The sequence below is a fragment of the Cavia porcellus genome, unplaced genomic scaffold, assembly GCF_034190915.1.
Source record: "Cavia porcellus strain 051 isolate PalLab524CR breed Dunkin Hartley unplaced genomic scaffold, mCavPor4.1 scaffold_9, whole genome shotgun sequence".
Taxonomy (NCBI): Eukaryota; Metazoa; Chordata; class Mammalia; order Rodentia; family Caviidae; genus Cavia; species Cavia porcellus.
Window position 1 is genome coordinate 10742875 of NW_026947492.1, and position 15268 is coordinate 10758142.

The window sequence follows — 15268 nt, forward strand, 5'->3', positions numbered from 1 at the left end:
GGTTTCTAGGCTGCTCTTAGGTGTTCAGTGTGCGGCTAATGGAGGTGAAACGGAAACTCCGCTAACTTTCCTGTGCTTAGTTTGCACGGCACTTTAAGCACTTTAACACTCCTTACTCCAACATGTCTTAGTTTTACACTGTCATATTGTCTTCAGGAGGAAAGTGAAGTCTGACGGGATATCAACTCCGTCGACAGCTCTTCAGCTTGGAAAAGGGTTCAGGGAAATTTCAGGAGATGTTTTGAGGAAACGCTGCCAGCATGGTACAGGGACAGCAATGAGGTGGTTTACTGGCCACCTGTGGAAGTGTCAGTACCCAAGATGGGCCGAGGGAGGGAAGAGGAGGGGGAGGGAAGGAGACAGAGAGAGAGAGAAATGCATGGAAATCTACCAGAGCCTAGGGGTGAAGGGTGGTCTAGGAGAGGCTGCAGGGGAGGGCGGGAGGAGAGGGTGTGTGTGTGGTGGACAGCCCAGCTGTACAGATGAACAAAGCTGGTGCTGTGCAGGCGAGGGGGTGGGGAGGTGTTGCTGTGGGAAAGGGTGGGTGGGGGACCTTGGGCTCCAGCTCCACAAGGGCGTCTTCTCTGGCTGGCCAGGCGGACAGGACGGGACTGGGGTAAGGGCGGGGACTAGCGGGAGGGAGGCGGGACGGCTCCTCTCCTCCTACTCAGCAGGCTCCCGGGGAAAAAGCAACAGTGTCCCCCAGAGCCTGGGGCCGCCGCGGCCAAACCGGGCACAGCGACCTGTGTCCCCCTCTCGCTGCGAGAGGTAAGCGCGCCCACTCTCCCTACGCTTGCGGGTGTTATTCTCTGCGGGGCTGGCGCTGCACGGGGGAAGTCCCTGGAGCCTGGTAGGTCAGCTCCGGACTGAAGGGCTCTGAAGAAGCTCGTGGGGGAAGAGGGACATCCCAGGTGAGTGCCTACAGAGCAAAGGGAATTTTGTGGGAGTCAGCACTGCCGCTTTCCGGAGAGTTGTTTGCTTTTACCCTCCGGAGCTGCGCCAAGCGCCAAGCGCCACTGCTTACGGGGCCCTCGCGCTCTCCCCGCCTGGAACGCCGAGCCTTTCAGGATCCCCCAGGTTGCCACCCTCGGGGTCAAGTGTGTGCATCTCCAGCATCCTCTACTGTCCCCTTTCAGCCTACAGCAGGACCTCAGGGAGGGGGGGGTCCCTTGGGGTGTCTCAGCTGGTGTCCCAGGCCAGCAGCCTTGATAGACAAGGAAGGGACGTGGAGTCCTGCTAGGTGGAAAAGCAGTCCAGGAGGGGTCTTTGGCTGCGACCGGGATGTGGGAAGCTCGTCGCTACCTCCAGACACTCCTCCGAGGCTCCACGCCTTCTAGGGCTGGGCGGGTGCAGGGAGGCCTGGAAGAGTGACTCCCAGCCTTTGCCGCGCCTTCGCGGTCTGGACCCGAATGCCTAGCGGAGATCCCCGCGACGACGCTGCGCCAAGTCATCGGACTCCCCGGGGACGGGGAAGCGCGGCTGGCGGCTGGCTGGGGCCCCCCGGCGGCTCGGGGTTGCCGTGGAGCGTCGGACGCTCCCACGGAGGCGGCGAGCGGGAACTTGGACCGCGACCCACAGCCCGGCGGGGGACCGGGCGCCGGGGCGGGGCTGCATTCTGGGCCCGTTAGCTCAGCGGTCCCCGGGGCTCCTGCGGCTGACTCATCCGACGGCGGGCTCACCTCGCAGCCGTCGTCATGCGGGCGCACGCTCCGCCACTTCGGACGTCCACGCGGCACCCCACGCTCCGCTCCCACGCGCACACACTGCCGTCCGCTGCGTCACACGCGCAGATGTGGCCCACGCCCAGGACGCGCCACGCCCCACGCTCCGCACACTCGCGCTCAGGCGCACTCCTACACACCCCAGCCCCCTGCCCGCGGCTGCCCAGCTGGAGCGGCGCCGTGCGGGGGCCGCCCCCTGTCCCCGCTGCGCAAACAAGAGTCCCCTTCTCCCTCCGGCCGAAGAAAGGCCGCTTGTCCCAGGGCGCGCGCGGGCGGGCGGGCGGGCGGGGCGGCCCAACACTGCGGCCTTGTCCCCCGCCGTGGCCCGCGACGGGCCAAGAGAGGCCACCGGGGCCTCTTCGCGGCGGAAATTCCGCGCGGCCTCGGCTTCTGTGAGGCGCCCCTTTCCAGCGCCCCCACAAACGACCCCACAAACGACCCGCGCGTGTCCCCGCTCCTGGCCTCTGCGCCCGGGCTGCCCATCTCTCTCCCACGCTTCTGGGCGCCGGCGTCCGGGCTCCAGCGCCTCGCCCGCCGCGCGTTCTGTGCCTCCCGGTGCTCTCGGTCTCCCCGTCGGTCACCCCTTCCGCTTGAGGCCCCTGCCCCGTCTCCCCATCCCGTCTTGGGTCCCTCCCTCCCACCTTCCATTTTTCCTCGACCCCCGCCTACCCCACCCCGCCCCTCCTCATTTCTCCCTCCGAATCGAGGCGTGTCCGCTCCCCGTCCCCCCGCAGGTCCCTCTCCTGCCTCCCTTTTCTCCTTCTGAGGTCCTCTCCGCCTCGGACACCCTCGCCCCGCCCGCTCCGCCTGGGCGTCCCGCCCGCTGGGCTCCCAGCCTCAGTTTCCTTCCCGTCCGACTCCTTCCTCTGGGGCGGATGTGCGCGGGGAAGGCGGAGGCCGCCGCTGGCGGAGGATCCCGGCTCGGCCCCGCAGGCCCCGCCACAGCCATGCGACGCCCGGGGCGAGGCCTCGGCTGGGCCCCCGGGACTCAGGTGAGGGCTGGGGTGACCCGAAGGGGCTCGGGGAGGTCCGAGCGGCGGCTCCGCCGAGGGCCAGCCTTTGGCTCGGCGGTTCGCCCCGGACCTTTGGTCTCGAGGTCCCGCGGGAGCTGCGACCTCCTTCAGAAACTGCTGCCGCCAGGGCTGCTTGCCTCCCCGGGGGCCTCCTTTACCCCCATTCGGGTGACGAGACCCCTAGGGGGGACCCGGCGCCCAGCTCGGTGGAGACGGCGCTGCCTGCGCATTTCCGCTGGGCGAGGAGGCCGGAGCGGCCCGCGGGGTCACCTGCGGGACCCCCAGCCTCGCTGCACGCGGGGACCCTCGCAACAGCTCGCCGGGCCCGCACTCCGAGGCCGCTGCCAGCCTGCTCCCCTGTACCCGAGTCCGGGAGCGGGAGCGAAAGCCAGCCTTGCACCCCGGGGACATTTTTTTGGTGGCGGAGCGAGAATTTCCCAGAAGGGCTGCGGAGGCCAGGCCGCCGGGCCAAGTGGTAATTACAGCTGGGTGGGGTGGAGGTGGGAGAGCCAGCGGGGGTCGCCTCCCGGGCCGGGGTTGAAGGGGTCCGAGGAGACGGCGCCCCCAGGTGGCGGCTCCCTGGGCTGCCGCGAAACCCCACTGTCACGGCGCGACCTGCGCGCCTGGCAGGCTGGTCCGGTGTCTTTTTCCACTTCACCTGGGTTAAGTTTCCGAGCTGGGGCCACCGCTTCGCACCGCCCAATCTCTACACCTTTTCTTATCTTCTCCCTGCCTCTCTCCTTATCTCTCTCTCTCCTTTCACCTCCTTATGCCGTCTCTTCTCTCCTCTAATCACTCATGCTCCCTTCAAAGTTGTTTCTTTACAGCCTTTATCTCCCTCTTGAAGTTCTTTGGTATAAAGAAATGAACACTCCCAAATACTTAAGAGTGATGGTGACAAACACTCCAGTGTGACAGACAGACAGAGAAACTGAGGTCCAGACAGACTCAGTGCCTCACTGAACATTGTACCGCTCATAACAACAACTGGCATTTAGATAGTAATTTTGCATTTCTGGAGTGTCATTGAGTGTATACTACCTCAATCTTCAGACAGTCCTCAAGAAAACCTTAGCAACTTTATTGAGATGTAATTTATATACCTTAAAATCCACCCAATTTAATTGCGCCATGATTTTAGTATGTTTAGAGCTGAACAACCATCATCACGATTTAATTTTAGAAAATTTCTGCTGGGTGTGGTGGCTCACACTTGTAATCCCACCACTGAGGAGGCTGAGGTGGGAGAATCGTTTTGAGTTCGAGACCAGCCCGGGCTACAAAGTGAGCTCAAGACCAGCCTGAACTGCATAGTGAGACCCCATCTCAAAAAAGACAAAAATAAAATTATTTTAGAAAATTTCTAATGCACTCCTCAAAAAAAAAAAAAAAAAAAAAAAGTTCTGCCAATCTCTTTGAATTCCAGTCCAGCTCAGGCAAACACTGATCTACACAATCTCTCTCTCTTTTTAAAGACAATCTCTTAAAAAGTATTATTCTAGTTTTATAGAAGATTGATTATGAGCAAACTGGAGTAACCTGTCCAAGATCTTACAGCTAATGAATAATACACCCTGGGTAGAATTTATTTATTTATTTATTTATTTTGGTTTCTTGAGTCAGGGTCTTGCTAGGCAGTTTAGGCTGCCTTAACTCCCTTTGTATCCCAGGCTGGCCTTGATCGCCCAGTGATCCTTCTGCCTCAGCCTTCCAAATGCTGGGATTACAGATGTGCACCACCATGCTGGGCTTCAGGGTAGAATTTAAGACTTTTCATCCCACTCTGAAACTTCTTTCATAATACCTTCCTTTCACCATTGTTTATTATTTTGTTTTTCTTCTGCACTCTTTTATATGAGCTTCCTATTTCTAGCCCATTCTTCCCTCAGGAAGTGCAGAGGGATTTCCCCGAGTCTAAGGAAGCAGTACAGCATTCTGTCTCTGGAAACTTTCCTGTGGCCAGAATTGCTGGGGAGATGGCAGGCCAGCGTAGGGCATGGCGGGGGTTAATGGCCTTTGCTTTGCCTCCTCCCAAATAGTCTTGAGGTGGGCCCTAAGCACTGTTCCGGCCTCTCTTCCTCCGGCTTGGGTGGAAATGGTGGCGGAGATTATGTGGTCCAGGCCCGGAAGGGTGGAAGCTGAGAGGGTAAATTTAGTAACTCCGTGGCTGAGGGCCCTTGGGACCCACTGCCAGGGTCAGCCACTCTTTGGAATGCTGGCTCCTGCCCTTACTTCCTCCCTAAGTAAGCCATCTGGGAGACGGCTGAAACAGTGAAAGCAGAAGGGAACTCTCTGGGCCTCAGCTTTCCCCAGTAACATTTCAGAAGACAATGGCAAGTTTCTCACCTTTGCAAGGTGAACCACTGTCAGTCGGTTGGCATACGGAGACAGGTTACTACACACAGGGTCCCCTTCACAGTCCAGGCACCACAAGAGCCAGGAAAAGACAGGTAGGTAGGTGGCTGAGGGATTCAGGTTCTGGCTCTGTAATCTATCTTCTCTGTGGTTTTAAGGGCCTTAGGTTCCTAAACAGCACCAAGCCAGGTAGGAATTCAAGAACCTTGCACTCCCAGTAGATTTTGAGCTGATTGTGTTGGGATGAGGTTGATTTCTGAGAAAGAAAAGGTACAGGAAACTGAGATACACAGAGATGGCAAGAGTGGCTGGGTTTTCCCCACATCTCTTTTAAGAAGAAACATCCTACTAAGATCCTGGGGAAAAAGAGAAGAGGAGGAAGAGCTGGGAGAGGAAGCCCCTGCTTCCCACCCGCGGCTCTCTGGCTTGCAGTCTTTGGGTTTTGGACACTGGAGTTTGCTCCTCCTGTTAAGGTAGATTTTCCTCACCATGCTTAAGGCTCCAGATAGCCGGAAATCTTCAGCTGCTAAGACCTGGGTTTGATTTTTTTTTTTTTATCGTTTGAAGAAAATTTGAAATGGTTTTTTTAAAAATTTTTTATTGGTACCTGGGATCAAACTCTTGACCATGTGCTTGCAAGGCAGGTGCTTATGCCACTGAACTAAATCTCCAGCCCGGTTTTTTTTTTATTACCCAGAATTGAACTCAGGACTTCACGCTTCCCAGGATGACACTGTGCCACCGAGCTATGTCCCCGGCCCAAGGTCTGGATTCTGAGTAGCAAAATAGCAAGAAATCACGGAAGTACAGGCCAGGCTTGGTGCTTGCGATGGCCAGGGCCAGGATTGGTATGCTGTGGTGCCCGTGTGGTGGCTGGAGGCTGGAGACTAGGCCTGTTACCCGTCTCCTTTGTTGTCCCCACTTTCTGCTGTTCTTTAGCTCGAGGCTGTTGGGAATGATGCTGGCTGGTGCTGAGCCTGACCTGAGAACCCTGCCACCGGGCACTTTTTCCTTCTTCTTCCCTGGTCTCCCTGTATCACCTGCATTATGCTTTGTCCCCAGGAGCTCTGGAGCCCTAGGACTATGGATGCTCTCAACAGGAGCCGGGTCGGCCCTGGATGCAAGACCCAGGCCGTGGTGCAGGTGAGTGGGGCCAGGGCCACGGGGCAAGAAGGAAGGGTTCAGGCCTGCTACATCTCTCAGGAGCCAGCTCAAGGGTGAGAAGGTAGTTCTGTTTCTCTCCGCCCTTCTGCAGGTCCTGTAGTTATTAACACTTCAGTCTTCATCTGAACTAGGCTAATTGGTTCATCTAGAGACTCCCCTTTGAAAGTCAGAAAACAGTTTACAGTTAGTCTCTGGGCTGTATCACCTTGGCCCATGCTTCCCGGTCTCTTACAGTTTAGTGGAGCAGGGACAGACAGCCACCCTGCAGATAGCACCAGCCGAGGCTGCCAGAGCTGGTCAGGGCCTCTTACACTGAGTGCCCTCTGCCTCCCCACCTCTCGCCTTGTTTCTGTTTTAGACAAAAATGGGAAGTTGAGCCAAGACTTGAGATAAATCCACTGGGACGAGTTAGTGGCCTAGATTCAGATCTAATTACAATTTTGTGAGATAGTGCTCTGGTTGAGATTTTATGTTAAACCCATTAGCACCCTCAGAGCCCTTTGGAGAGAGTCAAAGACTGGAGAGCACTGGTCTGACTGGGATGCCTGGGAGGTAAGGCGCTGGCCTGAGTCTCTAATGATGCTCCTTCTCCACCCCTGCCACCTGCAGAAAGGACCCTTGGACCTGATTGATACCGGCAAGGGGCTGAAAGTGCAAACGGACAAACCTCACCTGGTGAGCCTGGGCAGCGGGCGGCTCAGCACCGCCATCACTCTCCTGCCGCTGGAGGAAGGTAAGTGAGGACAAGGTGACCTGTCTGCCTCCTCTCCCCACGGGGTCTCAGCCTGAGTTGGGGGTCCTTCAGCTCTAAAAGGGCAGTGTTTCTGCTGGGACTTCCCACCCTCTTTGGTAGATAATCTGACTGCATGATAGTCAGATACGGATCAGTTTAGAAGGGAGGAAGAGAGCATTGACAGAAACAGGAGGGCATGCTGCTCCGAGCCACCAGTGTGGCCGCGAAGAAAGGGGGCCCCGACTCCTGGCCTGCGAGGCTGGGCTGGGGGAGAATGGAAAGATGGGAGCAGCGGCACCATAGCCCAAGGGGAGCCCTGGCATAGTTCCCTTCAGCCCTCAGCTTCTGTCCTCCCTTCTCCTCTCCTGGCTGCACCTGTTGCCCGGGTGATAACTACATTCCCCACATTCTCCAAATACCAGTCCCGGGGGCTCTGCCAGGGAGGGTTTTCTGGGTGAAGCAGCACCCAAGTGCTGGAGAGGGAGGAAGGGCAGACATGGGTTACGGGTGGCAGAAGGAAGGGAGAGAGACAGAGAGACAGAGAGAGAGTGTAAGAAGAGGGAGTACTAGCAGGAAGGAGAAGAGGGAAGAGGAGGAAGGAGGAGCAGGAGGGAGACTAATGAGGTCTTGAAAAGAAGCCCCCCTTCTCTGTGCTCTCAGGGGAGTCTGGTTCCTGTGCCCTCTGGGCTGTCCCATTCTGAGGCAGTTTCTTCTGCTTGAGCAGAGCTGCCAGTTACTGGCTTACTAGCTTGGGGGGGGGTCCCCCATGGGGGAGTACCCAGTGGTGGGTAGAGATGTGAGTGGAAACGTATTTCCACGCTGTGGCCCTTTGCCCTGTCCCTGCCTCCTCAGCCTGATCCCTGCTGACTCTGCTCCCTCTGTCTCCAGGAAGGACGGTGATAGGCTCTGCAGCCAAGGACATCTCCCTGCAGGGCCCAGGCCTGGCTCCAGAGCACTGTTACATCGAGAATCTTCGGGGCACCCTCACCCTCTACCCTTGTGGCAATGCCTGTACTATCGATGGGCTCCTAGTTCGACAGCCAACCCGACTCACTCAGGGTAAGGTTTTATACCTCCTTACTGAGGAAGCGGCCTCTGTTACAGAGTGTGTATGTGCCTGGTGCAGGGGAAGCCTGGTGTAGTGGTTGCTATGGTAACGGCCTGAATCGCCATACTCCATTGGCTCTTCATGTCACATCTCAAATCCCTCCAGCCTCCAGATTTGTCTCCAACCTGCCTTTCTCTTCTGACTGCCCTCACCTTGCCTCCCCACACCGGGAGAGAAAAGGTTTGCATTTTTGCTGTCAGAGGGGTCTGCCCGGAGGGTTGTTCGTGGTTGTTGGGGGGAGCTGGTGGAACAGCATCCAGAAGGCAGGAGTGGCAGGACACGGTGGCACACACCTGTAATCCCAGCTACCTCGGAGGCTGAGGCTGTAGATCATGAGTCTGAGTCCAGGCTTGGCAGGTTGGTGAGATGGTGATTCAAAATGAAAAATTAAAAGGGGTGGGCACATAGCTCAGTGCTCCCTGAGTTCAGTCCCCAGTGCTGAATTAAAAAAAAAAAAAAAAAAAAAAAAAAGGGGAGAATCAGATATTGTTCCTGATGCCCAAAGAGTTGTTTTAAGAGGCTGTAAAGAGGGGCTGGGGATTTAGCTCAGCGGCATAAGTGCCTGCCTTGCAAGCAGGCAGTCGTGAGTCCAATCCCCGGTACCGATAAAAAAGAAAAAGACAAAAATAAATAAATAAATAGTAAGAAGCTGTAAAGGAAGACCAAACTGCTTTGGGGATGGGACAAGAGTAGACCATGAAGGCAAAACTTGCAGACAGGCTGGGGATTTAGCTCAGAGGCATAAGCAAGGGTGAGGTCATGAGTTTGATCCCAGGTACCAAAACAAAACAAAACAAAAAACCTGCAGACAAGCCTGCTCCTGCTGCAAGACCACTGACAGTGGCTTTGGGCCGTGAATACAGTCACCACACTGCTTTCCACAGCACCAGGTAGTTTGTTATGCAAGGGCCCCTGATTACTATGGTTACCAGGCAGACAGTGGGTGGCCAGGTGGCACTTGGACAGGCCAGATGGGTTCACCCCGGAAGCAGCATGCGTTGTCTGATTAGAGCAGTGAGAAAAGGCAGATGTGGTTGGGGGTTGGAGGGGAGGTGAACATGAGGATGTGAGTCCTGGGCTAAGCCTGGCTCTCAGGGGAGGGCTGCCTGGGACATTGTTTTCTGGGGGCTCCATTGGCTGGAAGTTCTCCTCCCCCTTACTCCACTGACTCCTCAGATCCTCTGTTAACATCCCTTGGCACCTTTAGACACTGTTTCCTTCACAGCTGACCTAAGAATGGACTAAACCCCACCCTGCCTCCTGTCCTGGGGATGGTAATATGCAAAGCCAGGCAGTTTCAGGGAAGCAGCTCTGCAATCCTTCCCCAGGGCTTCAGTGTCTCTGACTCTGGGTAAAGGAGAAGCCCCCAAGAACTGGGGCTTTGGCCAAAATGCTGTCTAGCTCCTGTTTGGTCTCAGAGCATGCGTCCACTCCAGGGTTTGGTGAGGGGAGGTGAGACAGTAGAGGAGGGGCAGGGCAAGGTTCAAAGACACCCGGCCTTATCCCTGTCCCCCTTCTGCGCCCCACCATGGCTTCCATGGGTAAGAGCATTCTCGACCTGTGTGTGGTGAGCAGGTTGAAATGAAGGTGCTCTCTCTTGTCTGGTCTTCCCAGCACACCATTTAGCTCTCTGAGAAAAGGGAGGGCCTGAGGCCACCATGGGATTCTTAAGCATTTCCTGCGGCCCCAATGACCCCGCCTTCCTCAGCCAGAAGCCCACCCTGCCAAATATGTACTCTCCCACTCTTCTGACCCTAAACTCCCTTTGCCTCCCCCTACCCTCGGCCTTCCAGTCTGGGCTTGCCTGTCTCAGAAGCTTGGCAGCCCGTGGAGGGGTAGGCGGAAGCACAAAGGATTGGGTGTTCTTCTCCCCAGCTGCCCCCCTCTCCTGGGCTCCAGGAGCTGAGGGTTTCCTTGTCTCATCTCTGGAGCAAGGCACCAAGCCCAGCCCTGCCTGGCCCCACTCCGGACATTCTTGGGACTGTGTTTCCTTGGAAACTGGGTGGCTCAGGGGTGCACATGCTATCTCTGTGTGTCTGCATAACTGGAGTGTGTTTACATATCTCCAAATAAATTTGGGATGCAGGGCTTGTGTATTTTCTGTTTGTGTCTTTCCCTGTCTTTGTATATCAGCATGTTCAAGTAGTTGGTAGGGGTGAGCCCGGGGCCAAAGGAACCCAAATGTCTCTGTGCATACCCCTGTGTGCATACGAGAACTCACTGGCCCAATGCCTACTTGTGGGCATGTGTAGAAGGGGACCGTTTATCTGGGCATGGTGGCACATGCCTAAAATCCCAGTACTCTTGAAGGCTGAGGCAGAAGAATCACAAATTTGAGCCCAGCTGGAGCAACCTAGTGACTCAGGAAGACTGTCTCAAAATTAAAAAGTAAACAAAAGGTCAGGGATGTAATTTAGTGCAAAGGCCCTGAGTTCAATCCCCAGTGTGGAAAAAAAGAAAAAAAAAAGACATTATTTTTTCTGTCTTATACCCCTCCTCTAGCTGTGTAGATGAGACCCTCTTCTTTGAAAAACAGAGGGATATCTTGGGAATCACAAGGCTGGCCAGGCTGTGGAAGCATCATACTGGGCATTGTGCCCACCATAGGCAACTCGGAGAGACACAGTTATGACAAGCAGGGATGGCGGTGACAGGCTCTTCCAGCAGGAGTGTGTTGGGCTGAGGGAGGGAGGAGGAGGCTGGCAGAACGCAGATGCCAACCTTTAGCCTAGAGCTATGAACATGGGAGCTGGAAATGAGGGAGCCAGGGAACCTTGGTTCTACCCCTGGACCCCGGCACTTGGCACGGCCCATGCTGCCCTCTTCTCCACAGAGCAAGGCGCAGGGCTGGGAATGAGACCTAGGAAACAAGGCTGCCCCACCCTGGGACCGCAGGCCAGACCACATTAAAGACTGGGGAGGGGACTAAGTAGAGGAAGCCCCAGAAAGCCACACAGCTCAGGGCCCCAGGATGTCTAGACAGCCGTCCCTACTCCTCCTGCCATGGGCTGCCAGCCTTGGCCTGTAAGTAAGCCCCTCAGTGGCATGACGACTGTGTGGGGCTGGAGCAGGAGGGTAGCTGGGGAGCCGTGGGTTCTAGGATGTCCAGGTGCCTCTCTTTGGGATCTAGGACACGGGGCCTCTCTTCTCCCAGCAGTTCTCAGTTGTTCCTGTAAATCAGAAATAAAGCCTCTGAGCTTTCTCTGCACTGTAATAAGACTGATGCAGAATTCCAGTACTAAAGCTCAGCTTCCCACTCCCATGTGTCTGCCTTCTGCGGCATCGCTCAGGCTGCCCGGGACTGTCCAGCTGGCCATCACAGTTTCCAGACCGATGAATCACTCTTCCTGAGGAGGTTTTGTTTTTTTTAAAGTCTCCCCTCCTTTTGCATGTGACCTTATATGGGTCTTCCTTTTTCTTTGGAACAGAATGAGTGGGCATATGTGAGTGAATGCACCTGTGTGAGTGTGTGTGTGTGTGTGTGTCAGGGCTGTGGCAGTGTGAGTGGCTGGTAGTGTACTATCAGCAAAGGTGGATCTCCCTGGTTGTTTCGTGGTGCAGCCTGACTTTTTATTTAGTTCTCTCTAAGGCTGAGTGAGAGGATGGCTGGGCATGAGTGAGTGTGACACCCAGGGGGGCTGGGGCCGCGGGATGAGACTGGAAGAATTCGTGTGTGTAAGAGACATGCATGGTGAGGGTGCTTCTTTTCCCACATAGGAAGGGCACCTGTCTCTCCACCCCTCCCCAGAGGACTCTGGGTGAGACCCATGCTAGGGGCACCTCCGGGCTCTTTATCCCTTGGTCTCTTTTTTTTTTTTTTTTTTTTTTGAGACAGGGCTGTGAGCTCACTGTGTAGCCCCGGCTGGCCTGGAACTCGAATCAGTCCTCCTGCCTCAGCCTCCTGAGCGCTGGGCTCTCTGGGCTCAGTGTTTGCCTCTTACCTTCTCTTGCCCTGGCACCGCCCTCGAACCTCTGTCCTCCCTGCCCCACTTTCCCTCCTGCTCCCCCCAGGCGCGGCATCCTCCCGGCCCCGCCCTCTGCATCCAGTTCCACGCTCGCCTCCTCCATCACTTCCTCTTCCCCTCCTCCTCGCCTTTGTCCCTCCCTCCTGGCTCCCTTCCCCCGCCGCTGGTGGCCGGCCCGCCCTCCCCGGGCACTGGCGGCTGCTGGCTGCCTGGCTGCTCGCTCCGGCCGGGGCCGGCGGCGCGGGAGGTCGGCCCGCCCCCTCGGAGGCCCCGGGCTGGCCGCGGATCTGCAGGCCCGCGCGGGCGGGCGGGCAGCGCGCTCCGGAGCCCCGGGCTCGGCGGTGAGTCCTCAGCCCCAGGTAGCCGGCGCGACCTGGGAGGTGGGCGCGAGGGAGGGGGATGGGGTCCTCCGTCCCCTCCTGGAGCCGGAGACTCGAGGGAGGGTGCGCCCCGAACCTCTCCGAGTGGGGGTCTGGGCTTGGGGACACTTCTCCGCGATGCAGACCGCGTGTTTCCAGCGCCGGGCAGTCGCCTCCCGAAGACCTGCTCCCCGGAGGGGTTGAGGGGTCTTGGTTGGGATGAAGGGAGCCTGTGTTATGGCCAAGAGGAGCCTGTGATGGGAAGGGCAGAGACCCTTCCTCTCGTGCTCTCCGTCCGCCCTCTGGCCAGTCCATTCTGTTTGCGTGGCCAGCAGGCAGGGACTGCCCTCCGCGAAGGTGTGAGCAGGTCGGTCTCTGAGTCCGTGCGTGCGGCAGTCTGTGTGTGGCATTTCCCCTCCACAGCGCTCCGAGGGAGGATCCGCCCTCTCTGCCCAGCTTTTTCTCTCCGGTTGTGCAGCTCTCCCAGCCCACCTGCGCGAGGCCAGACCCTGAGCCCCTCAGGGCATGGGGGGCAGGGAGCAGGATTTTGGCCCGCCGGGTCCCGGGTTGTAGTTCCGGAGAGGGTTGGCCCTTGGTGTGGAGCTGGACGGGGAAGAGAGGGGGCGTCCTCCCAGAAACGCGCTCACCAGGAGCCTGAGAGTGGCGGTGGCCGGCGGTCAGGCTACGATCCGGCTACGCCTTGGGCCCCTGAATTCAAATAGAAAGTTAATTTGGGCAGGAGCCCGGCTGCTCCTGGTCCTGCTGCCTCCAGCCCACTCTATTAATACAGCCTGCTTTGCTGCCTGTATCACTATTTATAGCTGACAGGCATCGTGGCCACACCCCCGTGTGGGAGAGGGTGGGGGCAGGGACCCTAGGGCGATAGTGGCCAGGGTGGAGGGTCCTGGATGCTCACAGCCTCTGTGGGTGGGTCTGGCACTGCTGGGCTGGATTCCACTAGATCCTCACCTCTTCTCCAGCCTGGTCTGAGTGGTCAGGTTGCCCACCCCACAGCTCTATCCTGTGCCCCCTCAACCTGGGTTGAGTGGGTCTGTCTAGACCTTGCTTGCAAAGTCATCATTAATGAGCTTGTTAAATGGCTGTAAGGAAGGAGAGGGACCTGGCAGTGCTCTTCTAAACAGCTGTAGTTGTAATTAGGTGAGCCCTGTGGTTGACTATTATTTATTCTAGCTATGATTACTCTGGGATCGGCTCCTCTGATTGGTGGGTTGGCAGGGAAGATCCCCTTCTTTTGCAACCATCTATCAGCCTTTAGAATTGTTGGTGCTTCCTGCCTGGGTGACCCTTGGGTGTAGTAGTGGGTGGTTTTGTCCACTATGGTTATCCATGATGGGCTTCTACCCTTTGCTTAGCCCACTACCTCTAACCCTCACCCAGCAGCAAATGCCCAGGGTCCTAGGAGCAGGCTCCTGAGCATCTCAGCAAGGGGCCTGCCAAAGTATCCCTGAGGCCTGCAATGCCCCATGCCCTTGTGGCTTGCCTGAGCTAAACTGTCTCAGCGTCCAGGAATGTCCACTTCCTTGCCAGTCTTAGCTCAGAATGGCATGGAGCTTGGGGTGCCAAGTGGCACCAGATTGGGAAGCCAGGAGACTGAGCCAGCAGTGTGGACAGATTGCAAGGGGTACTGTAGAGAGCACTAGGGCGTTGGCCTCTCCCAGCTCTGCAGGCTCCCTCCAGCACCTGGTGTGGCCAGGAGGTGGAACTCTGCCAGCCAGGGTGAGGAGCCTGTGGGCACACCTGCGCCCGCACACACTCCTGAGCCCCTGGTTACGTTTTCTGGCTCCCAGTTCCCCTCCCGCTTCCATGCACTCACTCCCCGGGCAGGACTGGGCTTGTGACTCTTGCCTGGAAATGTGCTTGGCTGAAGCTGAGCCCAGTGGCCTCGGGTTGGGTAGATTTTGGGGAGACCAGGGAGCACCCCGAAAGTGCTTTACCAGAAGTAAAGAAAGAGGACAGTGATTGCTCCCTGCACTCGAAGAGAGGGTGGCAGTATTTATGGCCATGCAACAAGAAGGAGTCCGGGCTGCCCGTGGTGGTGCAAGCCTGTAATCCCAGCACTTGGGAAGCTGAGGCAGGAGGACTGCTGCGAGTTCGAAGCCAGCCTAGGTTACATAGTGAGTTCAAGACCAGTCTACTATGTAGTGAGACCCTGTCTAGGCAAAACAAAACAAACAAAAATTCTGAGCCCCACTAGGGCATCTGATGAATCTATGTTTTTGCCTTGTTCCCATAGGTTTTTTTTTTTTTTTTTTACTATTTTATCATATTGTATTGTATTGTATTTATTGTACTGCATTTTTAGTACTGGTGATGAATCCAGGGGTGCTGTATCACTAAGCTGTTTTCAGTGCTTCTTAAGCAGGATCTCACAAAATTGTTCAGGTTGGCTTGGAATTTATGGTGATCCTCCTGCCTCAGCCTCCTCCGGGATTACAGGTGTATCTTACCACATCTGGCTTCTCAGAGATTTTTTTGTGTGTGACCCCAGAAACTGCTGCCTCTCAAACTAATCTTTCTACCCAAAGGACAGTTAGATGGATCATGGATACAGGTTGAGGTTGGCCATGAATGTCCGTGTTCTCTGAGATCTTTCTGCACTGATAGAAGTACTTTCGCACGCACATTAAACCCCCATGGTCAGTGGTGGTGTCCCATTTTTCTGATGAGAGAACTGGACTCAGACCAGGTGACTTCACTCGAAGGTCACACAGCTACTGAGAAGAGTTAGAGTTGGAGTTAGAGGGAGGATGCAGATTGTGGCATTCTCTCACCAGTGGGCTCTGTGCCCTGCTTTGGAGCCAGGAGGGGCCATCTCAGGGACAGGCAGAG

At 56.6% G+C, this 15268-nt stretch overlaps 1 protein-coding gene across 37 annotated transcripts in view; it reads left to right on the forward strand.

Annotated features, from left to right (window-relative positions):
• The first annotated feature begins 637 nt into the window (after positions 1-637).
• Positions 638-15268, forward strand: part of Phldb1 (pleckstrin homology like domain family B member 1) — a 44867-nt gene continuing 30236 nt past the window's right edge. For 33 of the 37 annotated variants that reach the window (XM_023566208.2, XM_013155464.3, XM_013155465.3 and 30 more), the window contains exons 1-4: positions 2379-2713; positions 6152-6232; positions 6863-6986; positions 7875-8045. In XM_023566208.2, coding sequence (XP_023421976.1) covers positions 2597-2713; positions 6152-6232; positions 6863-6986; positions 7875-8045 — 493 coding nt within the window. In that variant the 5' untranslated portion in view covers positions 2379-2596. Of the gene's footprint in view, positions 912-2378; positions 2714-2761; positions 3210-6151; positions 6233-6862; positions 6987-7874; positions 8046-12270; positions 12401-15268 lie in introns of those variants that run through there. The other 4 variants (XM_013155468.3, XM_013155469.3, XM_013155470.3 and 1 more) reach the window with 4 other exon arrangements.